At 40.4% G+C, this 24382-nt stretch overlaps 2 protein-coding genes across 7 annotated transcripts; one reads left to right on the top strand and one right to left on the bottom strand.

The window, feature by feature from the left end:
• Nucleotides 1–683: 683 nt before the first annotated feature.
• On the top strand, nucleotides 684–3760 carry LOC112430037 (uncharacterized). Its single transcript, XM_024804109.2, has 5 exons — nucleotides 684–843; nucleotides 1138–1161; nucleotides 1876–2179; nucleotides 2587–2735; nucleotides 2913–3760. Exons 1-5 carry the CDS (start codon nucleotides 810–812, stop codon nucleotides 3257–3259), a joined length of 858 nt encoding a protein of 285 aa, XP_024659877.2. The 5' UTR covers nucleotides 684–809; the 3' UTR covers nucleotides 3260–3760.
• On the bottom strand, nucleotides 3658–24032 carry zhx1 (zinc fingers and homeoboxes 1). Of its 6 annotated transcripts, none has more exons than XM_076889816.1 (11): nucleotides 23341–24026; nucleotides 20695–21025; nucleotides 20119–20582; nucleotides 19592–19795; nucleotides 19071–19286; nucleotides 18225–18389; nucleotides 16846–18069; nucleotides 6956–13252; nucleotides 6315–6612; nucleotides 5157–5589; nucleotides 3658–4982 (listed from the first exon to the last, which is right to left on the bottom strand). In XM_076889816.1, the coding sequence occupies exons 2-8, from the start codon at nucleotides 20909–20911 to the stop codon at nucleotides 12971–12973; spliced, it is 2772 nt and encodes a 923-aa protein (XP_076745931.1). In that variant the 5' UTR covers nucleotides 20912–21025; nucleotides 23341–24026; the 3' UTR covers nucleotides 3658–4982; nucleotides 5157–5589; nucleotides 6315–6612; nucleotides 6956–12970. The 6 variants fall into 6 exon arrangements, with proteins under 6 accessions (XP_076745931.1, XP_076745932.1, XP_076745930.1 ...); XM_076889817.1 differs by having other exon boundaries at nucleotides 5441–5589; XM_076889815.1 differs by having other exon boundaries at nucleotides 3658–5589; nucleotides 6956–6979; nucleotides 7274–13252.
• Between the last annotated feature and the right edge of the window lie 350 nt (nucleotides 24033–24382).

The following is a 24382-nucleotide window of genomic DNA, read 5'->3' as shown; positions in this document are numbered from 1 at the left end:
CCACCGGGAGTGACCCAGTACATACCTAAGTGCCCAGCCCTGAACACCGAGAACCACCAACGCACCGATGCCCGAGGGCATCAACCACTGGTATGGAGTGTGGTGAGATCGGCCCCCACACCTGGGGGTAGCCTGACATAGACTTAGAGAAACAGGCTCACACAGACACAAACATGCATTCCAGCCCTCATGCACACATTTACAAATACTCAGCAGTGTGTGAAGCACTTTGCTATGAATAATTTCTGCATGAAACATGAAATCCAGACTAAATGCAGATGCAGAGCAGAAAGTAGACACAATGATGGACTTGTGAAGGTTTTTTCCCGGCAGCTTATTAATGAATGACCGATTGTTAATAATGTCTCTGTTTTTTTCTTTAAAGTAGACCAAATGTCCACCTGTTGAAATGTCACTGAATACCTTTTATTCACACAGCCTCCACTGGTGAAGTAAATTTCCTGATATGCTAAGTATCAAGTATTTGCATGTACTTGGATGCACACAGGATGTAGGTTGAACATGGTGATCATAACAGTCGTGGTATGTTCTCATCTGCAAATCAGATGTAAAAGTCTGGGAATGCTTTGCCTACTGAACATAACAGCGTCACTCTGAGTGTAAACAAGAGAAATGAATATTTTCATGTTTTCTGCTGTGAGGGAAGTGACAGAAATACAAATCCAGCTCTGACTCAGAGAGGGGATCATATCAACATCAGTGTGTCTACAGAAAACTCCAGAGTGAGGGTAGAAGTCTTTTCTTTCTCTTATTAGAGGACACATTTGTGCAAAGAGTCTAAAGTAAAGATGCTGTGGAGTCTGTTGTTCATCACTTTGATTGGTAAGTGGATCATTTGATGTTCCTGCCTGGCACAGTGATGTTTCAATGATCGTTATAAAGAATGAAAAAGATCAAATATAACAGTTCAGTTTTACTGTGAGTTGATCCAAACTGCTCGATAAAGCAAAAGTCGTTTCATTTAGTTTAAAGAGGATTTGACTTTAGTAAAGCCAGTTTCATTTCTGAGTGTTGAAGGATGGTTTACATTCTGTGCTTTCTGCTGTATTACCAAACAACAATATCAGAGCTGGCAGTAATTCACTCATTCTTACATCGTTCTCTGAAACTTCACAGGAAGATCAACTCAAAAGGATCCAGGTAAGAGTGCATTTCTAATCAGTTTCTTCAGGTTATATCAAAAGTATGATGGTGCTTCTGTTCTGAATATACTTATTTGTAAAGTATTTAATTTTATGCCTTTTAAATTATTTTTATATTTTATTTTTCAATTCATTTATTTATTTATTGCATTACAGTAGACGTCATATCTGTGGGAATGTTTCATGTGGGGATTTTCTGTTGGACTGAAGCAATTTTACAAACATCTGTATAAATATATGTTATAAATGTAAATTTATATTGAATTATGTTCTATGATATGTGATCAACGTGATTTAGAAATAAGTGCTTTGATAAATGTGCAGTCTTTGATATGTTTTGAGAATCAAATTATTCATTTCATAAATTCTGATGAATTTTTATTCACTAACTGCAAAACTATTCAACATTTATAATGTAGTGAGGCTGCTTGGAAATAACCTGTGTGTGTGTGTGTGTGTGTGTGTGTGTGTGTGTGTGTGTGTGTGTGTGTGTGTGTGTGTGTGTGTGTGTGTGTGTGTGTGTGAGAGAGAGAGAGAGAAATGTTTGCCACAAAAGATTCAGTCAGATCATGAAGTCATAATTCAGATTCATTATTTAGGAGTGAAAAGGAGATTTTTCCTAAAAAAAAACACTAGAAGACCTGGTCTGAAGTATTATTGCCACTGACATTGTTTCTTTCCTTTTTTTATTTTTTTTTTACTTTACTTTCAGTTACATCATCAGGATGTAGTCCAGGATGGGAAACTATCAAACTGGATGACAAAGTGGCATTTCAGTCTTCAGTCTACACACACAATGGTGTCAACTACACTGCTGACAGAGCTTTGGATGGAAATTATTTGACATTTTCTGCCACTGAATATGAAAACATCAGCTGGTGGACAGTTGACTTATTTGGTCTATATGAAATTTCCTGCATCAGCATTAACAAAATGGATCCTTTCAAAGTTGATCTAAGTAGCGCTCACATCCTCATCGGGAACTCATCTGAGAGAAATGCTGCTGACACCACTGAGTAATACCTTCATCTTACTTTGAATCATTCTGTTCTCAGTCAGGCTCCAGCATGTCCAATGTTTTTAGATAATTTTATGAACATTTAAGTGCATTTAAACCCAGTAATACAGTAACAGAGATAAACCTGTATCAGTTCTATCAGATGAAATAGGAGGTCTAATATGGTGTGATGTGGTTTGGAGTAATAATCAAGTATATGTGAAGAATATAAAAATCTTTATTTATTCTCATTTTCCTTTGTTGTTTATTTGTAGGTGTTTTCCTTCTTTCTAAAATGTTCTCAGACAGCAGCTCACATTTATTATCCAGCTGTTCGACTGTCTCCACTGTTTACAGCATGATTTAATCAAACAGAGCCAGAAACTCTTTCTGTACATCTGTCCAACCTTTTGTCTTTGTTTACAGGTGTGCAACAATCAACACAACTAGTGGAGAAAATAAAACATTTAACTGTGAAAATGGACCAAAGTGGGGGCGTTATGTAACTGTGTACCAAAACACATCGGGAGGAATTTTAATTCTGTGTGAGGTGACGATGAAAGGCAGAAAAAAAGGTACAATAAAACATTCTTACCCACTAAGTTAACTGGTCAGTCAGTAGAGTCAATATAAATGTGTAAATGTTGACAGTAAGAATTATGTGCTTGAATCAACGCAGCATGTTAGACACTCAGAAACACTGTTTGGTTTGATGCTTCTAAGTTTCATGTTTTTGATGTTTTTCCTTTTAGAGCCCTTTAAACTGATTAAAGAGAACAAGACATGGGCAGACGCCCGGTACCACTGCAGAGAGGAACACATGGATCTGGTTTCCATCCTTGATAACAAGACCCAGGTCTGGGTTGGGTTGGAGGCTCAGAAGGCTGACACTCCCTTTGTCTGGCTGGGTCTTCAATACATCTGTGGCTTCGACTTCTGGATCTGGGTCAACGATCAGTGTGTATTTTTTGATCAGTGGGCTCCAGATGACACAAGAACAGCAGTCTGTGGCATGAACACTGCCATGAATACAAGTGGGAACCATTTGTGGTACAAGAAGTCTGTTTATGATAAATATAATTTCATCTGTGCAGTGTAAGAAGATCCATGGGTTGGTTTTGTTTATTCAGTTAGACAGGTGTCAGTAGTGGCTTGTTGGGTTGTAGCAAACTTTCCTCTAATAAATCAAAGGTGATGGGTTCAGGCTCAGTGTAGCAGGAAGATAAACAGTGGAGAAATTAAGCAGAACTTCTCTATTAACACTCAGAAACATGTTATTATTATAAATTACTTTTGATTGTATTTCATGATACACTGATATGATGATTATATGACACTTAAAAAACTTAAGCATTTAGTGTTTTCTATAATTTTGAATTGACATATATATATATTATTTCCTTTAGTTGTAAATGGATCGTTGGCCTTTGAATTGTTTTACTCGCGTCTCTCATGTTTAAACCTGCTGAACAAATAAAACATAAACTGGAAAACAAATGTTTGTCAATTCAGTTTATTTTTGTTGGGATGTTTGTCAAGTTTACAGACATTCAGTGACTGTGTTTGTGTTTCAGATTGTCTCCTTTAAATTCACTAAATAACTTCATATATAATTTTTACACTGTAAAATGCTTGTTTCAGTTAAAATGGTCATTTGCACAAAAGTGTCTTTTTAATGTTTTCAAATGGAGACAGTTCAGTAACGACCACCACCTGATGACCCTTTTATTCAATCCATGAATTTGAACCAGTGATAATTATTCTGAATGAATCTGTATGAGCAGTGAAATTACGGCATTTACAGTGTTTTAATAATATAGCCTTCATTAAAGCCAAAGACACTGAGAAAAGGTTCCACACCCATGACTGTACTTTGAACTGATGTTACGTTGACATAATCAAAAAAGGCCTTAAGTTCCTGATATCTTTTAAAAGACAAAATGTGTTTTTGTGCAGGATTTTCCAACAGGTAACATCTGAGAATAAAAATAACTACATCAATATCACATTGACTGAAGTGCTCTCCTTTTTAAGTGTTGATGCTTGATCGTCGCGGTAAAGAAAGTTTCTGGAATCTCCATTTTAAGGTCGCTAGCCTTGATCTAGCAATCCTGTGCCTCACTCAGAGTCACACACATTCGTTATTACAAATGTTTACCAGGATCCTGTAAAGTATCTTTGCTCTTCGTAGAGCTGCACTCTTCTGGACACAGATCTCAAATGTCATTCCTGGGATCTTCTGGAGCCACCTGCCCAGTTTAGGGGTCACTGCCCCGAGTGCTCTGATTACTACATGGACCACTGTTGCCTTCACCATTCACATCTTCTTAACCTCCTCTCTCAGCCCTTGTTGTTTTTCCAGCTTCTGGTATTCGTTATTCCTGATGCTGCTATTACTCGGTATACTGGCTTGTCCATCACTAGTATGTCTGATGGTTTGCTATCACCAGTTTGACCGTCTGTATCTGGAAGTCCCACAGGATCTTAGTCCGGTCATTCTCGACCACCCTTGGCGGTGTCTCCCATATTGACTTTGGGACTTCCAGGCCCGGCCTCTGAACTATGCCAGCCATTTGGTTATGATGTTCCATGTATGCCCTGCACGTTAGCATCTTGCACCTTCCTGCTATGTGGTTCATAAAAGTCATTCCTTATTTTACTGCCCTCTGCCATGGCAAAGTGCAAGTCCAGCATTAAACTTCTGTGGTTCAGATTTATTAGTAGATGGAAAACTTTCTTCCATGTAAATAAATCTGTGTAGATGAATGGAATAGAAGACAGCTCTTATGCAATGGCCACCATGAAAGTCAGAGCATCTCATTCTAAAAGAAAAGAAGAAAATTATTCAAACAGTATCAAGGTGGGAAGAAATTTCACAAACTGACTTGTTGCAGTGGCGGTATCCTTTTACAGTAGCATGCTCGAATTCAGTGAGTTCTTTAGAATGACAAATTTTTCGGGTTTTTGTAAAGACAAACTGCAAAGCTGAGTCTTACACTCGCTGTTGGAGCTCAGCCTGGGGGGAGTTCTTTTTTCTCCGCATCTTTCCTCATGTTGTGCATTTTCCATTGTTATATCTCTCTGACCTGACTTCCCCATGTGATGCTGTGTAATGTATGTATGGTCGGGAGGGTAAGATGGCGCTGGCAAAGGTCGGCAGCCTTAACCCAATTTCCCTCAGGATGAATAAAGTATTATCAATCAAGCAATCAATTTACACATTTATATCGACTCTACTGACTGACCAGTTAACTTAGTGGGTAAGAATGTTTTATTGTACCTTTTTTTCTGCCTTTCATCGTCACCTCACATAGAATTAAAGGCCCATATGTGTTTTTGTACACAGTTACATAACGCCCCCACTTTGTTCCATTTTCACAGTTAAATGTTTTATTTCCTCCACTAGTAGTTGTGTTGATTGTTGCACACCTGTAAACAAAGACAAAAGGTTGGACAGATGTACAGAAAGAGTTTCTGGCTCTGTTTGATTAAATCATGCTGTAAACAGTGGAGACAGTCGAACAGCTGGATAATAAATGTGAGCTGCTGTCTGAGAACATTTTAGAAAGAAGGAAAACACCTACAAATAAACAACAAAGGAAAATGAGAATAAATAAAGATTTTTATATTCTTCACACATACTTGATTATTACTCCAAACCACATCACACCATATTAGACCTCCTATTTCATAGGTGTCAAACTCTGGCCCGCGGGCCAAATTTGGCCCGCAGCCTAATTACATTTGGCCCGCGAAGCTATACCAAATTATTATTAGAGCTGGCCTACTGGTATTAAACAGCTAATATATATATTGTTTAGTATTAAGCTTTGCTTGTTCCATATTCAGTTTTCCAGCAAAACTTATTTGAGTCCATAAGAAAAGATTCATTCCTATATCTGGAGGAAGATTTTTTTAAAAATAAATATTAACGTTAGCCCGCGACTTTGTTCCAGTTTTGAATTTTGGCCCACTGTGTATTTGAGTTTGACACCCCTGTCCTATTTCATCTGATAGAACTGATACAGGGTTCTCTGTGTTACTGTATTACTGGATTTAAATGCACTTAAATGTTCATAAAATTATCTAAAAACATTGGACATGCTGGAGCCTGACTGAGAACAGAATGATTCAAAGTAAGATGAAGGTATTACTCAGTGGTGTCAGCAGCATTTCTCTCAGATGAGTTCCTGATGAGGATGTGAGCGTCTCTTAGATCAACATTGTGTTGATTTATGTTGTAAATGGTGATGCAGGAAATTTCATATAGACCAAATAAGTCAACTGTCCACCAGCTGATGGGCTGTTTTTCTACAGTGTTAGAACATGTTTCTTTATTTCCATCCAAAGCTCTGTCAGCAGTGTAATAAACACCATGCTGATCTGTGTAGACTGAAGACTGAAATGCCACTTTGTCATCCAGTTTGATAGTTTCCCATCCTGGACTGCATCCTGATGATGTAACAGAAAGTAAAGTTTTCAAAAAAGATGATGTACGTGGTACTAACACTTCAGATTAAGGCTTTTGCTGTTTCTTTATCAAAATCTTCTTTTCACTCCTAAATAATGAATCTGAATTCTGACTTTATAATCAGATTAAGTCTTTTGTAGCTACCATATTTAGCACACACACACAATTAATATTGTGATGCACAAATAAATAAAGGGAGAAAAATATATAAAAATAATTTAAAAGGCATAAAATTAAATACTTTACAAATAAGTATATTCAGAACAGAAGCACCATCATACTTTTGATATAACCTGAAGAAACTGATTAGAAATGCACTCTTACCAGGATCCTGTTGAGTTGATCTTCCTGTGAAGTTTCAGAGAACGATGTAAGAATGAGTGAATTACTGCCAGCTCTGATATTGTTGTTTGGTAATACAGCAGAAAGCACAGAATGTAAACCATCCTTCAACACTCAGAAATGAAACTGGCTTTACTAAAGTCAAATCCTCTTTAAACTAAATGAAACGACTTTTGCTTTATCGAGCAGTTTGGATCAACTCACAGTAAAACTGAACTGTTATATTTGATCTTTTTCATTCTTTATAACGATCATTGAAACATCACTGTGCCAGGCAGGAACATCAAATGATCCACTTACCAATCAAAGTGATGAACAACAGACTCCACAGCATCTTTACTTTAGACTCTTTGCACAAATGTGTCCTCTAATAAGAGAAAGAAAAGACTTCTACCCTCACTCTGGAGTTTTCTGTAGACACACTGATGTTGATATGATCCCCTCTCTGAGTCAGAGCTGGATTTGTATTTCTGTCACTTCCCTCACAGCAGAAAACATGAAAATATTCATTTCTCCTGTTTACACTCAGAGTGAGGCTGTTATGTTCAGTAGGCAAAGCATTCCCAGACTTTTACATCTGATTTGCAGATGTGAACATACCACGACTGTTATGATCACCATGTTCAAACTACATTGTGCGTCCATCCACGTGCAAATACTTTAGCATACCAGGAAACTTACTTCACCAGTGGAAGCTGTGTGAATAGGTTTTCAGTGACATTTCCACAGCTGGATCATTATGTAGGGAAACAAGAATTTATGTTTTCATTTTTAACAGGACACTATGCCAGACTTTCTGCACAACATCTGAATTTAAATGTCCTGAAACTTCATGTTTCATTATTTAAAGCAAAATGCTTCTCACATGTTCACATCCTTTGATCCAAATTTATTGGGTTTTGTCCTCAAACAAGTATAAAATATAAATCTTTTCTAAATCAACCTATCAAGCCAGAGCCTCAATAACAGCTGGGATTTTAAATTAACATTGCACACATTTCATGTCTCACAGCTGCTAGCTACAAGCTGAGGAGTGCAGGGACCACAGAGTATTTTCAGCCTTCTACAGCAACACTGGAGAAACAATCACACACACCAGGATTAATCAAAGGTCATCACAGAAACTTTAAGTTAGTGGAAATGTTGGTTCCACAGACGCAGAGTAACAAGGATTTCAACTTTGTAAAAGCCTCAGTAGGTCAGTTTCATTCAGAGAATCTTCTCCAGTCAAAGCCTATCAGGAGATTATTTACAGCTATAGGAGTCGGTACCGCAGTTAAATTTAGGAGCGATATATTGAAATGGCTTCAAACCACTGGTTAAAGTGGAGCGTACATGTGTTCGTCCTGCATTATCTGTGTCTGTGGAGAAACAACTGTAACTAATTACATCCAGACACTGTCATGAATCAGCAAAAACAGATCTGAAGGTACACAGAGTACTGATGCAGAAAAGAAAACACTTGGGATCCAAAGCAAACCGCACCGACATGAAGGAAAAATCTGATCAGAATACAGAAGGTAAAAACTTTACAGTGAGATTAGAAAAAAATCAATTCATGTCCACAGTTATTTTCAAATCTGACAACGTGTATTTTCTAAAACCAAAAAGCTGGCAGCTGTAGAGTGAAAACATCTGGATTGCTGTAAGAAACATTCAGCTAACTACCTTTAAATACAGAAAACAAGTGAGGACTATAGCAGAAGTACAGCAGGTACAGATATGACATATGAGCGTAATAGGACCGCAGGTAAACTACTCAGATCACAACGTTAGCTTTTAGCTCTACAGCACAAGGTTAACTGGGATACGTGATGAATGCTGGATATAAAATCATAACTCAGTGAAAAGACACGGCAGCCTCGATATAAGCTACACATCTGTGTATTTATAGCTTCAAGAACTGTAAGACCAGATTAGACTTTACCAGAAAACATCTTTGAACAGCTGCTAATGGGACCACATCACTAATATTTATTGATGATGTGACTGCTGACAGAATTAGTAGAATGAATTTTAAAGTCTACAGGGTTGTACTCTCCTCTCAGACACACTCAAATGCTGTAAAACTGTACAACCATTAATACAATCCTTTCTTTAAATGCCTTAACTTAAAGCTGAAAGTCTGCACTTACATCACATCTAGATTGCTTGATTTAAAATCAACTTGAACTGTGGTGCTGTACATAGGCACTAACACAAAAGAAAAACGTGCCAGTGTCCAGATATTTATGGTTCTGACTGCATGTTTATAAAGTAATTTAGGATTAACATTTGAGCCCGAGTGATCAATACTGGTCAATGTTAATGATTTGCTGACCTACTGGTATCAGCATTTATATTTAGTCAATAAAAACTAAAATGCAAAGAAAAGGCAGGAGAACCAATCATGTTATGAGTCCTAACGTTGCACAGTTTGTCCACCAGAGGGCACTCTCAACTTCCCATGTTTATAATCTGCACTGTCATTTTATCATAATAAGGACTTAGTAATAACTATGTATGTTCAGAGAATGTTTAGGTGCGATTTTCTATGTCTAAAAGAAAACAATACTGGCTCATAACTTTTGCACTGTCCACTTCCTGCTGTGACAAAACAAATTTCCCACGTGTGGGACTAATAAAGGTTATCTTATCTTATCTTATCATTAGTTGTGTTCTAATTAGCACCTCAAATATGAACACACTATTAGCAAGCACAATTCATTCAAACATTAATCCAGCTGACTGCATGTCTTTTCTCTTGAGTTATGATTCTACATTTTTGCAAAGTACCAAAAAGCCACTTGTGCACAGTGAACTCTAAAACTGATTCTAATTAAAAACACTAATCTATTGTACATATTGAGCCTGTCTTGCTAACAGGAAGTCCACTGTTGACTGGATAGAGTTGCAATGACAGTTTTCATAGATAGAAACATATAAAAACCATTCAAAACAGATCGACTATAATAATGAAACAGCACACTGTAAAAGACTGTGGGCTGGATACCTGGGGGCAGCATGAAGCCTAACCTGTAGACTAAATTGAGTACTGACTGCCATTTTGTACCATGTATAGACATTAGCATATGAGATCATAAATGCTTAGAAAAGAGCACAAAACGGCTGCACTTGGGGTGTTTTTTTTAAAAAAAATGTTGTGCAAAATAGAAATAAGTCATTAAAATAAGCCCCTCTAAACTAAAAGTAGCTCAAACTTAGCAAATATTCCAGTGATTTGAGCAACATTTTCAAAAGAAAACAGGTCCTCAAATCGCATTTTCAAGCTACATTTTCAGTTTAACCAGGATGAGGCTTCTACTGTGCCAAGTATACCAACCCCAAATATGTACAAATGTTGTTTGTCTTGGTTATTGCATGCAGTATTAGACAAAAGTATTCTTTAAAACGGTGACTCTGTTATTTTCATGACCAGGCACTCGTCACATGATGACCAAACAGATAAAAGGTTTCAGCTGGATTAAAGCTAAAGATGTTGGAAATCTAACCGCAGTGACTTCTAGTGCGACAAGTGCCCGGGGATACGTTCTAAACACTATCAAAATTCAGAACTTCAAGGTGTCTGTTTAAGGACTTAGAACTGAAGTTACCAATGTTAGCTTCAGTGTAGCTAGGCATCTAACAGCGTCAGCAGAAAGCAGAGCTCGCTCATGCATCATCATTAGTTTGAACAATCCTTCCTTAAGTTTACTGATTTCCAAAGTTGAGAGTTGGTGAAATTCTGTTCAAAACAAGCGACGAGCCACGTAGGCACAAAGGTTAACCTGCAAAGCTTCATCGGTTTCTCTCTCCTGTCAGTGAAGAACAGCAGTCGGGACAGTTCGCAAAGAGTTTGAAAGAGTCAAGAAAACAGAGAGTGGAGCTTTATTTGGTAGTCTTCTCGCCGCAGAGGGAAAGCTGTGCCACGTCTTCATCACAACGATTCCTCCGATGAGAGAAAGCAACTTTATCCAAGAACGTCTTTTAGTTTTCCAAAGCGTTTTTCAGTTTTCAGTCCCTTTGCCTCTGTGCCTGCTTACGCTGCAGACAATTTACCGAGACAGAGAGCCAATACGACGCTGCTAATGTTTACACCTTGGGAAGTGCGCATCATGTAATAGTCACTTATTTGACAAACAACACAGGAGGAGAGGGGTAAAGCAGCGGGCAGGGGGGTGTAGAAACAAGAGGGAGACGCGGGAAACGGTTCCCTTGATTTAAAGCAACAACAGGATTACAAGACATATAATGCAAATGCATTTTCATACCAAGAAATCTTGAAAAATTGGGCTCAAATTGTGCAATTTAGTGAAACAACATGTTGGGTGATTGTTCTATTATTTTCAGCCATATAAACATCAAACTATGAAACAAATATATTATTAAAAAAGTGATTAAACTGGTAACATTCCAGGTTAGTACAAATAAAAAAAAAAGGCAAAACACTGGTTCAGTTTGTAGTCATACAAAACAGATTTGGTCTTCCATTTCATGGAATTAAATGAGATTAAGGTGCCTAATCAGTATTTAGTCCACTATGAACACAAGTGGACAAAGTGCATTGATTTTTAAAGTTTACTTTAGGTGCTTCAGGTTTCTCTCTTCAGTGCAGAAAGGAGTCAGATTGTTATTTGAAATACTGCCTAACTGTTTTTGCTTTTATTTTTCTAAAGTACGAGTCAGAGCCATCGTGATTCACAGGCCTCATATCATTGATGTGGTGCTAACTCCAGTCTTGTTAAGGTGAGAACTTGCTTTTATTTGCACGATTTTAGGGAAACGTACAGGTCACAACTAGTAAAACACTGCAGCAAAGTTTTTGCGTCTGTGTTGTTATTTCAATGGAACCAGAGGTCCATCTCCCAGTGGCCCTTATTTAGTGCACAAATGGTGCCTTTGTAGCTCACTGCCCAGAAGACAACACATTCAACTTCACATAAACACTCTCATTCTCATGATCTACACAAGCCCCTTTAAAAAGGTCAGAACAGATCACAGGAGGTGTTTTATCAAAAGGTGAAAGCAGTGCATATTAAACGCATTCTTTCCCATCCGACCTGTAGGTGTTATGTTAAAAATCTATAAGAGTAAAGAAACAATGAGCAAGTATAAAGGGAAGACTTGAATAGACATCCTGTGTTATTTAATGCCTGGCCTTGGCATTCATTCAGCATTAAGGTACTTTTTTTCTCATATCATTTCACACAGATCATCAAATTCATGTCAGCTCGAATAACCTGCTGATTCTCTTGATCTGCTCTTCACAGGTGCTAAAAAACAGGTAAAATGAAATCCCACAGTCATGTGCTGGTTTCACTGGATACACCGCTCAGCAGTGACATCTAGCTGCAATACATTTTCAAGCACCTTTTTAAGTACAACTGCTCAGAGGAGGGTGGGCATTCACAGAATTACAAATTGATATTTGAATTCAGGCCCTTGCTCACAACTTATCAAACACTCCTTCCAGAAGAAAAGCAGCATCAGTGTCTGAAAGGGGGCAGCTTAGTAGCTTCATTTAAGCAGGCAAGGAGTGCAAATTAGAAAGGAGCAAAATCTGCCGTTAAGACAGTTTGCTTCCTTTAAAAAAAAAAAAAAAAAAAAAGGGTTTAATGGATGTGTTTGGATTCAACATATTTTTGGATACCTATCTCACTGACAGTTGTCATCCTCAGCTCAGCTTGAAGATTGTATTTCACGCCATTCCTCTTTATAAACATTATGTAGGTGCTGCTTTATAAGCGTTATCAAAGTTTCATGTGCCTCTGTGTGGGGTCGGATTCTTGTTTTCACCTTAGTTACAGTGAGAGATTGATCTAAAGCTAATAGTCCGTGTCTTAGTGTCACATAGACGTGACTCGGAAACAGCTTGAAAAGCAAATGAATGTGGAGAACTACACATGCAAATCAGTGGATAAAAACACTTGGTCTAGCTAAGTGCCGTCCAGCGTCGATTCCTCCAAACAGTATTTCTTGTAACATTCAGTTAAGCTTCACCCTGCTTCCCCACAATTGCTAGTCTTCAGAAACGGACAAAGATTTCTTGACGCTGCGTGATGGCTCCCAAACCTCACTGTCGTCTGTGTCATCACCATCCTCCTCCTCGTCCTCCTCCTCATCTTCTTCATCTCCCTGCCCTGCGCCTGTCTGCTCGTCGGTGGCCATTGACTCTCCCTGCGTCTCCTCTCCTTCCTCCTGTGTTCCTTCGTCTCCATCAGTCCTCTGTGCGCTCGGTTCCAGGAAAGGATCTAACCCCCCATCCAAGCGTCGCTGCACCTCGGCGAACCACTCCCTCACCTTTCGACAAACAGAGAAAGAGGAGGTCGTGACCTCAGAAGGTTATTTCTCAGCTTTGAGGTGGTTGAAAATACTTTCACTTTACTAGTGAGTGTTAATGACATGAAGACCAGTTAGGTCCATGCAACCCTTAGTACGTTTTCTGTAACAATCCTGATTATCTTTTAACTAGTGGCACAGAGACAACCCTAGCCTCAGGGGGTCACAAACTAGCATAGTGCTGGTCCAGGATAAATGGAAGGTTTGCCTCAAGAAAGGAATGTGGTGAAAAATCTGTGCCAAATACCAAATCTGTGTCAAATAAAGTGGACTCATTCATTGCGGTGAGCCATGGAGAAATAAGAGAGCAGGCAAAAGTACTTTAACTCATTATCTTTTGACTAAATATACATTATTGGGCCACATCTCTTAATCTTTGAATTCAGCTTTTTTCCAATGTCATTGCAGCAGATGTACAATATCAAGTAACTAGCATGACAAAGGGCCTTTATAAACATTTGTAAAAGAACAGGTTGTTCTGCAGAGATCACTGAATTTAAGCGTAGTGCTGTAATAGGATCTCGTCACTGAAAACATTTCCAGATATTTCTAGGTACAGTGTTTCACAATCAGTGGTAAGTGGTAATACAGCAAAGTGGAAGTGTTTAGGAACCACAGACACTCTGCCGTGAAGTGAAAGTTACAGAGCGCTCTGCTGACTCAGTAATTGCAGAGATCCAAACCTCCTTTGACATTAACATCAGCATCCCAGTGTCGACTGGGAGCTTCATTGCACTAAATTCAATAACTGAGCAGCTCCTTTAGATGTTCCATGTAGGTGGCCCAGTATTTTGTCTATACAGTATACAGCGGTCCCTCGCTATAACGCGGTTCAGCTTCCGCAGTCTCACTGTTTCGCAGATTTTTTTTGTGCAATTTTGCATGCTTTTTTTTAACAGAGCATTGTGTTCTGCGTCCTGATTGGCTGTAGATAGAGCTGGGCGATATAAGATTTTTTCATATCACAATATGCTTTTTTCATTTCAGGCGATAACGATATATATCACGATATAACCCAAATAACTATATTTGTAAGATTTAAATGTGCCGTTGCTCACAAGTAAAATGTGAAATAATCAGCAGCTTGTTTTGATTTAAATATTTATTTCCCATAATAAGTTCAACAGGGTAGATGTACTTAAAATGAGGCTTCAGTTTAGGCAAAATAAAGGCAAATATTACAAACTACACAAAAGGGAGCCGTTAAAGCGTTTAAGTTTCAAAATAGAACAAACAAAACAGACTGCTAAATTGTCAGTTCCACGTAGAAACAAAATATTAATTCTAAAAATAAATCTTAGTTTATTTTACAGAAGAAGAGACAAAATTGACTAACTTTTTTAATATTGCTTTGGAAGCGCTGTCTGAGAAATGTTTATGTCCAAGGAGTTGGTAACGAGGATCCATTACTTTAATTAGCTGCTTGAATCCTTCATTGTCGACCGTGTTTATTGGTAGCATGTCTTTAGCAAGACAGTAAGCTATGACATTCGTTATGTTGCTATGTCTCTTAGCTTTTTTGTCATATGGTAAGACGCTGGAGAAAGCCAACTCAATTGACTGTTGCTGCTTCTCAGGGATTCCCCCTGGTTGTTTTCGATGACGAATTAGCGCTTTCAGTCAGAGATTGAGCGTGCTCTAGTGGGTGGCACTGCTTCAGGTGATAAAAAAAAAAAGGTTTGTTGTATTTCCAGACTTTGTGGGAACATGCTTTCGGCACAATTTACAGTGGGCGTTACTCTGTTTTTTGTCAGACTTCAAATAGCTGAAATACCTCCACACTACGGAACTTCTCTGGCCTTTCCTTTTGACAATCTCTCCGGCATTGGAACCGTCATCTGTGTTCTCTTCGGTAACCTGGTCACCCAAGCTCTCGGTTGATTTTTCTCTAGTTGGCACACTCATTTCCTCCATTACCCGGCGGCTGGCTGCTTCCCAAACAAATACACACGTGCGGCTTGGCACTTGTGCGGCTTGGCACTTGTGCTCACAAGTCACGTGACGTGGTTCGGCTCTGCGCTACTTAATTTGGATTGGCTGTTCTTTTTTTTTTATAAGAGAGGAAGAGCGAGAGAGATGAGGTCTATTGCAACAGTTTCATTTTTCTATCGAGAAAAAGTTATTTCGCAATACATATCGTTATCGTTCTATCGCCCAGCTCCAGCTGTAGACCACTGTCAATCAATCTCCTCTGTGCCGTGTCTCCTGTACAGTACAGAATGCGTTCAGCTTGTCAAATTTACACAAATCTTCGATCGCTAGCAGTGTGACTCTGAAGTGCTGCACTGTATGTTTGTAAGTTTTCTCCCCAACAAACACAACAATGCCAATAAAACTTTTCGCACCGCAAAGGCAACCGCGGGTGCCTTTGGTTTCATCCTATAATACTGATAGTGTTTAAACAAGAGAGAAAAGTGTCTGAGAAATGTGTATAAAGTGTGTAGTGAGGGGTTTTACAGCCTTACAAAATCTATAATAACTGTAAAAAAGAAAGTTGGCTACTTCGCGAATTTCACTTAACGCGGGTTATTTTTAGAACGCAATAAATGAGGGACCACTGTATACCAAATCATCTCATAAGGGGTTTTTTTTTAGGTAAAAACAAAGTATTTAAAAACCAGAATGTCAATAATACAGAAGCTTATCAAGCTCATAATCCAACACAGTCCACAGGCTACTGTAATGAGTGAAGAACAGAAAGGAGTCTAAGGAGCTTGAAAAAGAAAAGCGTCTGGACTTTTTTAAGTTGCTTGAAGACGTTTCACCTCTCATCCGAGAAGCCGCTTTTCTTCCCAAGCTCCTTAGACTACGATGACCTGGATGACTGAGAACCTTCACAGACAAACAGAAAGGAGGTTACAAGTTTTCCTGTTACTATACTAACTAAATTGCACAAACTAAAGATAATTAAACTAAAACTAATTAAAATCTACAAGAATGCACACAAACAATCATATTCATGGTTATGGGCACTTTCCCCAAAAATTGCTACTCAACCTAGGGCAGGGGAGTCCAACTTCAGGCCTCTAAAGGCAGTCTCCTGCAGGTTTTAGATATCACCCTTGGTAAACACACCTAAATCAACTGACTAGCTCACTACCAAGCCTCCGGAGAACTTCAAGACATGTTGAAGAGGTAATTTAAATCAGCTGTGTTGGATCAAGGAAACATCTAAAACCTGCAGGACACCGGCCCTTGAGTCCTGGAGTTGGACACCCATCCCTAGGTGGTGTAGCGATTCTTGGGAAACGTGTCTATAAAACTATAAATACAACCCTGACACTGAGCAGAATTTAGGTGAAGACCTTTTAAGTGATCGCTGTGCAAGTTTCTCTAAAATCTGACCAATATTTATAATTCTTGTGAATTGCACTATGAAGGACGGATGGACAGATGCCTCACCATTGCATCCGTCCATTTGGCTGGATGAGCTAAAATAGGAAGAGATTTTAAAAAAGAAATATTGTTCAATTCTGCAGTTATTATTGTTATTATTATTATTTTACTTTCCTCACCTAAGAGGAAAGGTGGTCCTAGGAGTTACTTGTTCTTACCTGTTCATAGCTCATGTTGGTCTTGGTGACAAGCTCGTCCAGATCTTGCTCATTCAGGAAGTGGTGCTTCAAGTAGTACTCCTTCAGGATCTCCTTCCCAGTCTTGAACTTCTTTGATGGGGTTGGCCGGTCGACATCCGAACTTAAAGAGGTGGACCTTCTTGGCTGCTTCCTGGTTCGGGATCGTCCCCACCCACGATTTCGTACACGTCTTTTCCGACTGCCGCTTCCCAGTTTACTCCCACCTCCGCTGTTTGGTCCTTCGATGTTGCCACTTTGGTATTGAAAGAACCACTTCAGGTTTCCGTTCTTCCAGGAATACCGAGAGTCTCCGAACCAGCTGACAATGTAGGAGCGAGGAAGGCCGCTTTCCTCTGCCAGCTGATCGTACTCCTCTGGTGTGGGCCACTGGGTCCTAACAAAGGCACTTTTCAGAATATGGAGCTGCTCCGGAGTCTTTTTACTCTTGTCCTTAATGTCCTTCTTGTTGCTGCTGGGCAAATGCTTGGTGCGATTCCCAGGAGGAGTTTGACTACCTTTTCGAGATGAGGAGGCAGGAGGTGAAGAAGAGGCCGTTGCTCCTGTTCCTCCCCCTTCTCCTGCTTTTGCTCCATCTGTTTCTATTTTTCCTCCTTCAGAGGAATCTGGAGACGAGGTGCTGACGGATGGCATTTTTCGTCTCTCGGTGAACCAGGCGTCAATTTCCCTCCGTGTAAGTTTAGTCTCCGTCCTCAGACGGCTCAGCTCTTCATCTGAAGGTGTGGTGTTCTTCTCAAAACTCTCCTCCAGCACCACAAGCTGCTCCGGCGTCTTCTCCTTAAACTTCTGCAGGGTAAAGTCTGGAAACGGGTTCCACGTTTTGGGACGGGTCTCCTTCTCCTTCACGGGAGGTGTACGTGGAGGATGGGGTGATGTCGGGGTCTCGTCGCTGGAGTCGATAACAATGGTGGTGTTAGCAGCGCTGCTACATGTGCCCCCGCTTCTACCACCTCCGTCGTGAAACACGATGACGTGGCTGTTCTTGGAGTTGCGCTGGTTGTACCTGGTGTCACTGAACCACTTTTTGATCTCCCCTTTCGTCAGGTTGGTAAGTTTCATCAATCGGGCAATTTCAGCATCTGTGACAAAGTGGTTCTTCAGGTAGCTGGCTTTCAGCTCCGCCAGCTGCTCTTTGGATTTCTTAGGTCGCATGCTGAATGTGTCAACACTGAGGGCTGAGTTCTCCTTAGAGACAGAAGGAAAAAGTTACATTTTATTTACATTTTGTTTCTCCAACACAGTTCTAGCTGAAAGAAACACCACAAGGTCATTTTTGTGTACTGATTATAAAGCCATTAAAGGTTCTTCTTGGTAGCACGAGCTGTAAGTGCTTTCCACACCTGTGGTGAAAGAGAGGGAGGCTGGATAGTGGTAGCCCGCTTCAGCTCACTGTTTGTCAGGGTGGGCTGGCAGGAAACTCTGCTGGAGCTCTGGGACTGGCTAGGCAACCCTGCCACTGTCAGGGTGATGGGACTGGTCACTGGAAGGTTGCCTCCTGGGCCAACCTACATAGCATCAGAAAAAAAATAATAAAGGACAGAGATGTGATGTTTTGTTTAAAGGGAAAACGTGTTTATAAAACAAAAGTGTTTTTTTTAAGTGTTTAACCGCTGTAATGTTTTCATGTACTTGTGCTAGTGGCTTTTTTGGCAAGACTCCAATTTCCATCTCCTCTCATGTCTGGCTAAAGACCAAAATCAACAGAGGTCAGAACATCCAGCTCACTCAGAAAGAATTCAGTTCTCACACACCAAAGTGAGAGTAATAATTCACCTATTTGTTCTGCATTCATTTGGTATAAGAGGCTCGGTTCCAGAGATGCAAAGCAACGTCAACATTGGGTGTAAAAGCACGAGGGAAGTCTGTGTGTCCATCAGTACTGTTGTTTCTGAGTGGCTAATTTAGTATTACTGGAATTCAGAATGCAATCGCAGCCAGCTTTTATGGAATTGGTTTTTCAAACAGTTAAAGTGATGTGCTCATTTTCAAATCGTCACTGTGACATCAACAGGAAAGCTATTCATATGCGCACACCTTCTTAGATGGATTTGTAATTGATTACTCCTTTGCATTACATTACTACTCATTCAGACTAGTTCATTGTACCTGAGACAAGATGAAAAGCTGAGAAACCCAAGCCAGGTTAAGGCTGGGTCAAATGTAACACGTGTTTTTTCCTTACCTACCTGTGTGAACACGAGGCCAGGCTGGCCCACTATCTGGCAGGTCTGAAGGATGGACTGCAGGCCGTTAGCAGCAGCCGACAGCTGGTGAGCAGGTATGACAGTGATAGTCTGAGGCACAGTGTGCACCGTGCCATTAAACTGCTTCCTCCTGGCCTCTTCCACTTCTTCTGGAGTCCAGCTGACACCGTGCTTCAGCCTCTGAGCTGAGAACCACACCTGCGACACAGATCGAGCACATCTGACTCTAATATTTTGTTTTAAAGTATACTTTAAAACAGTCCGTTTGTAGATGAAAAATGGGAATTCCAATTGAGGAAGCTTTTCACTTGTAAAACAACAAGTAATACTACACTACAAAAACAATGATGGCCATAACACAAAAGTAATTATCAGTAATGAGCCTCTGAATTCCTTACTGGTGACTCACCAATATATCCGATTTTAGTCCTACTTACTTAAATGTGTGAAAAATATTCAAAGTAAGAACTAAGAAATCATGAAAGCTTTATGCGCAGAGGTACCTTGATCTGTTCCTCTGTGAACTGTGTTTGTGCTGTCAGGCTGCTGATCTCAGCCATGGAGGGGTAAGGGAACTTCTTATATGTGGTGCCCAGCAGAGGGTTGGTGTCCATAGCGGCACTGTAGGAGGGGATGCTGCTAAGTGGAATCAGCAGCTGGGGCTGAACTGCTGCTGTGTTTTGCTGGGCCTGGAAGGCAGAGAGCACCTGGAACAAAGACAGAGAGGGATGGAAATGAGAAATGTTATCCATGTAGAGCAGCTAAAGGAGAGATGGTGTCCAAGCTCTATTTGGCAGGCTTCTGACCAGCTGAAGTGTTCCTGAACGAGGCAATGAATATTTATCAGCTGAAGGGCTGCTATTATGCTGTTGATATTTAACATTACAGCAACCCTTTGTCCAAAAGCTTGCAGCAGGTTTTAGGTACAGACCGCTGCTGGGTCTCACCACATGCATTAATTGCTCACAGGCACTGGTAAAATCGGAATTCGTACAGCTGTAAAACACATGACATTATATAGTGTCTCTACCTGTGCCAGACCAGCAGGCAGGACTGTAGGATTTAAAATGGATGACTTCCTCTGCTGTTCAAACTGAGGGGTGATCAGCAAGCCGCCTCCCCCGAGCTTCATGGAGTCGTGCATGAGCATCTCCACAGGCGTTATCGGCCCCGGAGGAGCTTCAATGGGTTCCTGCTCCCCACCCAACTCTCCATCGCCACCTCCTCCAAAAGCCTCCGCTGCCTCGTCTGCCGATTTCAGGGACACAGCGATTCTCTTGGGTTCAGATTTGGTCTTCATCCTCATGATCGGGGTCTTGCTGAGAGAGATGGCAGCAACTGCAGCGGGGTCTGCTCCCCCCTCCTCAGGGGTGTCACACTGTTGCTCGTGGGTGGGCTGATCGCTGCTCAGATCCTCAGGAGGATTTGTAGTGCTGCTTTTCAGTGACGGACCGACAGCCTCTCTGTTGTCTACAGTAGATACACCAGGTTCATCTGTAGTATAAACAGTAACAATAATGCAGCATTCATTATTTACAGCACATCTGTGTATACTAAGTATATTACAGGTTTGTCAGGTGAGAATGAGACCAAGAAAGAGTCTTACCTGAATCTGGTGGAGCAGGAACAACAACTACAGCCTGCCCCAGCTCCTCTGCAGTCAGCCCCTCCTCCGTTCCCTCCTTCACCTTTCCCTCCTCCTCCTCCCCAGCGTCTTCCTCCTTCGTTTTCTCTGTTTTCTCCTCCACCTCCTCTTGCTCCTGCTCAACCACATCAGAGGGCACCACCATGCAAGGTGTGGTGGATTTCCGGCGGCTCGACATTGTCAAACCAAACTTTTTACTTCTCCGGCAAAACTAGATGCGTGGCAGAACTGCCGAGACTCACATATCGCAAGCAAACGTGCTCCCACTTTAAAGTCCTTGAATTCTGTATTTCTGTTGAAAAACACACACACAGACAAAACAATTATTCAAATAATCTGCCCACTGTTGCTTAAGCGTTGCTATTGTTGTTATCAAATCTTTCCTTTGCTGCCAAAGGTAAGAAACTGTGTGTGGGACAGGAGTTCAGTTTTCAGCTGTGTATTTGTTACTGAGTTGAGTGTTTTAAAGAGGCACGTAGGGAAGGGCATTACAAGTAAGCCCAAGCTATTTAACCTGAGTGAATGCAGGTTTAATTAATTACAAAGCGTAATTACGCTGAAGGCTTAAAACTCCAACTTATTCTTACAAAATGACTGGACGGGTTTTTATTTATTGTTTCTTTTATTCTTTGTGTTTGATTTTATTAACAAATGACTTCAGGCCCCCGGTTTGGACGGGCAATCCTTAGGAAAGCTGCAACACCACAGTCTGTAACATTCGCGCTATTTTAAGAACAGAAGCTTAATGATTGCCTAAATGTCATGCATTTAGGAGACATCTATGAACTGGAGCTACACATGCTGCACTAGCTTTGTACAATTACCACCTTCAGGATATGATTCATAAAACCCACATAAGACTTTCACTTCATCTTTAAGGCTTTTACCACTTAACTAGCAGTAAAGGGGTCAATGACGGTGGGGTTAACCTCTGATACTGTTACCAATTTCAGTTTAGAGCATTACTATGGAATCATGCTGACCGGCAGCAGTCACTATTTAAGATTAAACAATCACCCAAGCAAATCATTGATTAACACAGTGAGTTCCACCCTATGCTGCAGATGAAGTCCCCATGAGGTGATTTCTTTTTTCATCTCGAATGAAGTTATTCATTATGTTCATTCATCAGTATACTGCAATATGTGTCTTTAATTACTTGATGTGTGATGTGACTTAATGATGATGTTATAATAGTGAGACAACTAGGCCAGTTAAGTTATATTTTTACATAGTGCACTGCACAGGCTACGAACTGCACAGTCCTTCAGATGATGATGTAACTGCATGAAATTGTGAGGCGTAACTAAAACTTGATCAGCTGAGTTCTCTGCCTCCTAAAGTCATCACAGACACTTGTGAATTTATACCAGAGACATTAAAAGGGAGATACTGCAACAGCAAACATGGTGCTACAAGCATAACTTCAAAGAGTGAGAAGATTGTTAAAAACAAAATCTCATTTTAAGGCAAATTCAGCTAAATTTTAAGCATTTTTTTTTTTTTATCAGATTTGATGAGTGATTTGATACATGTGGTATATTTGACCGTTGAAAACAAGCAGCATTCAGACAGTGTATGTCACATGTTATTAACAGGTTATTATTAGACTATTAATAACAGGTGTTACACATAATACATTGGGCACAGAAGGTAACAAGAAATAATCATACAGGACTTAAAAGGGGCCGCATCCTCATATACAGTCACGTGAAAAAATCTGAACAAGCAGAGACTGGATCCACTTTGAAACAGTTAAATCCAGCTGAAGAAGTTATTCAAATAAATGACAGTAAATTTACATTTAGATAAACAAAGGAGATCCATAAAATTTGAGTCAGGTGTTTGAGATTAGGTGTCGGTGATAACAACCTTCTTCGGAAGTGACAGTGAGTTCTGTTTTATTTAAACTTTGACATCTGTGATCTTGAAGTGTGTGGCGTCATCCTGTCAAGTTCTAAAGAGCCCTTTGAGGCCTTCAGAATACATCTTGTAGTTGTGGAGACTATAAGTTTGGCAAGGGCTTTTAAAAAGGCCGCTAAAATGACTTAAACTAGTCAGATCAGGATATATTAAAGCAATTATGGTAGGGGGATCATATCATAATCTATTTCATTATTTACATCTCGCTTTAAGGCACAGATTTCCTGCTCAAAAATAATATTTGAATTCACTTTGCATGTGTCTTTGCGAATTAAGAGTTCAACTTAAAAGCTTATGGATGCCAGGTTGTTGACTGTGACACAAGTGCTACAGCAAATAAGCAAACATTTTCCTCTAACACGCCTCTGCACACGCTTTGAGCCAACTTCTCCTGACTTGTTGCTGGTAAAGTCACCCTAACAGATTACACAGAGGTGTGGACGGCATGCTACGCTGCTCTGCCATCATGCGCTCATTTGCATCAACTGTTAGCAACTCAATAATGTGGAGGTGTGAGCTAGCTCATTCGTTATAATTATTAATGCCACGTTCAAGCTACGAATTATTAAACAAAATATGGTTAGTTCGACTCTAAAGCATCCGACACGTACAAAGAAATGGGCCAACTAGCCAGTGTTAGCCGGGCCAGTCATAATTATTGATCACGTCTGGCGGTAAACTTACTGGAACTACTGAAATGTGCACTGTGTTGCTACCAGGCTGTCGAGACAAGGCGAGGAGTGATTTCCTGGGTCTCAGCAGAGCAGCTCTCAGCTCCTCTCTGGTGGTATCTGTCGGCGTCTCTGCTTTCCCCCGGCTAACCGCTCAGACCCGAGCCTGGCCCGGGACCGCAGCAGCGTTAACGTTATCCGGGCAAACGGGTCTTCCCAAACCCAGCCGAGGGACGCAGACAGACAGACGGACCGGTCTAACGGCTACGGCTGTCGTTGGCAGATGCTGGAAAACACCGGACATCTCCCTCTCTCCCCGTCGGAGCAGGTTACTTCACGCCAAAGCGGGGGCTTCTTTGTCAAAGTTGAACCACCGAACGAACGCACGGGAGTTACATTCATACCGTGCTGTTTGCTGACCCAATTCTCTGATTTTTTTTTTAACGGCAGATTTTTTTAATGATCAAACGGCGTCATCATTCAATGTAATACGTCCTGACGTCATTCCTCGGCGACTCTCTCTGTGCTCTTAAAATTTTGGGGGAGAAATTTTAGGCTACAAAATGCCCAATTTAACAGCACTACAGTGGACTCGGTGTGAGCTTGTTTTGGCCGTGATATCCTTAGAGAGTAACTGCGTGTCAAACAGCGTGTGCGGCGGGCCGTAAACTCATCATTTCCCCGATCCGGCTGCGTGCCAAAATGTCCTTACATGACCTGTCAGGGCACGATGAGAAGCTACTTAAGGACAACACTGACAATGCAGACTTTCCTTTCAACACACGCGATACTGTGTACAGTTGCTGTTCAGGCTTTTCTCGTGATTATTTTCACTTTTGAAAAAAAAAAAGGGCTATTATGTAAAGAGCTTTTTAAGCTGCCGTAAAAAAACGTCTTTTATATATTTAAAATAAAACGAGGTTGTCGCCTCCTTTTGGCTATAAACAATAACAAGAATGCGTCAGAGTATAATGCAACAGTCATACATGAAGCGCGGTATAACTGGTTAAACACTTCAGGTTGTATTTACTTCGCTTTTTGTTATCCGTTAGTTA

This window comes from Maylandia zebra, linkage group LG11 (assembly GCF_041146795.1).
Source record: "Maylandia zebra isolate NMK-2024a linkage group LG11, Mzebra_GT3a, whole genome shotgun sequence".
Classification (NCBI taxonomy): domain Eukaryota; kingdom Metazoa; phylum Chordata; class Actinopteri; order Cichliformes; family Cichlidae; genus Maylandia; species Maylandia zebra.
This window is presented reverse-complemented; position numbering and strand designations above follow the sequence as displayed.

Excerpts from the sequence above, each read along its gene's own strand:
- LOC112430037 (XM_024804109.2), top strand. The coding sequence starts at position 810 with ATGCTGTGGAGTCTGTTGTTCATCACTTTGATTG. Across the intron at positions 1,162-1,875 it reads ATCAACTCAAAAGGATCCAG|TTACATCATCAGGATGTAGT; the intron begins GTAAGAGTGCAT and ends CTTTACTTTCAG. Across the intron at positions 2,180-2,586 it reads AATGCTGCTGACACCACTGA|GTGTGCAACAATCAACACAA; the intron begins GTAATACCTTCA and ends CTTTGTTTACAG.
- zhx1 (XM_076889814.1), bottom strand. The coding sequence starts at position 20,911 with ATGTCGAGCCGCCGGAAATCCACCACACCTTGCATGGTGGTGCCCTCT. Across the intron at positions 19,796-20,118 it reads TGCCTGCTGGTCTGGCACAG|GTGCTCTCTGCCTTCCAGGC; the intron begins GTAGAGACACTA and ends TCTTTGTTCCAG. Across the intron at positions 13,253-16,845 it reads CCAACATGAGCTATGAACAG|GTGAGGGAGTGGTTCGCCGA; the intron begins GTAAGAACAAGT and ends GTTTGTCGAAAG.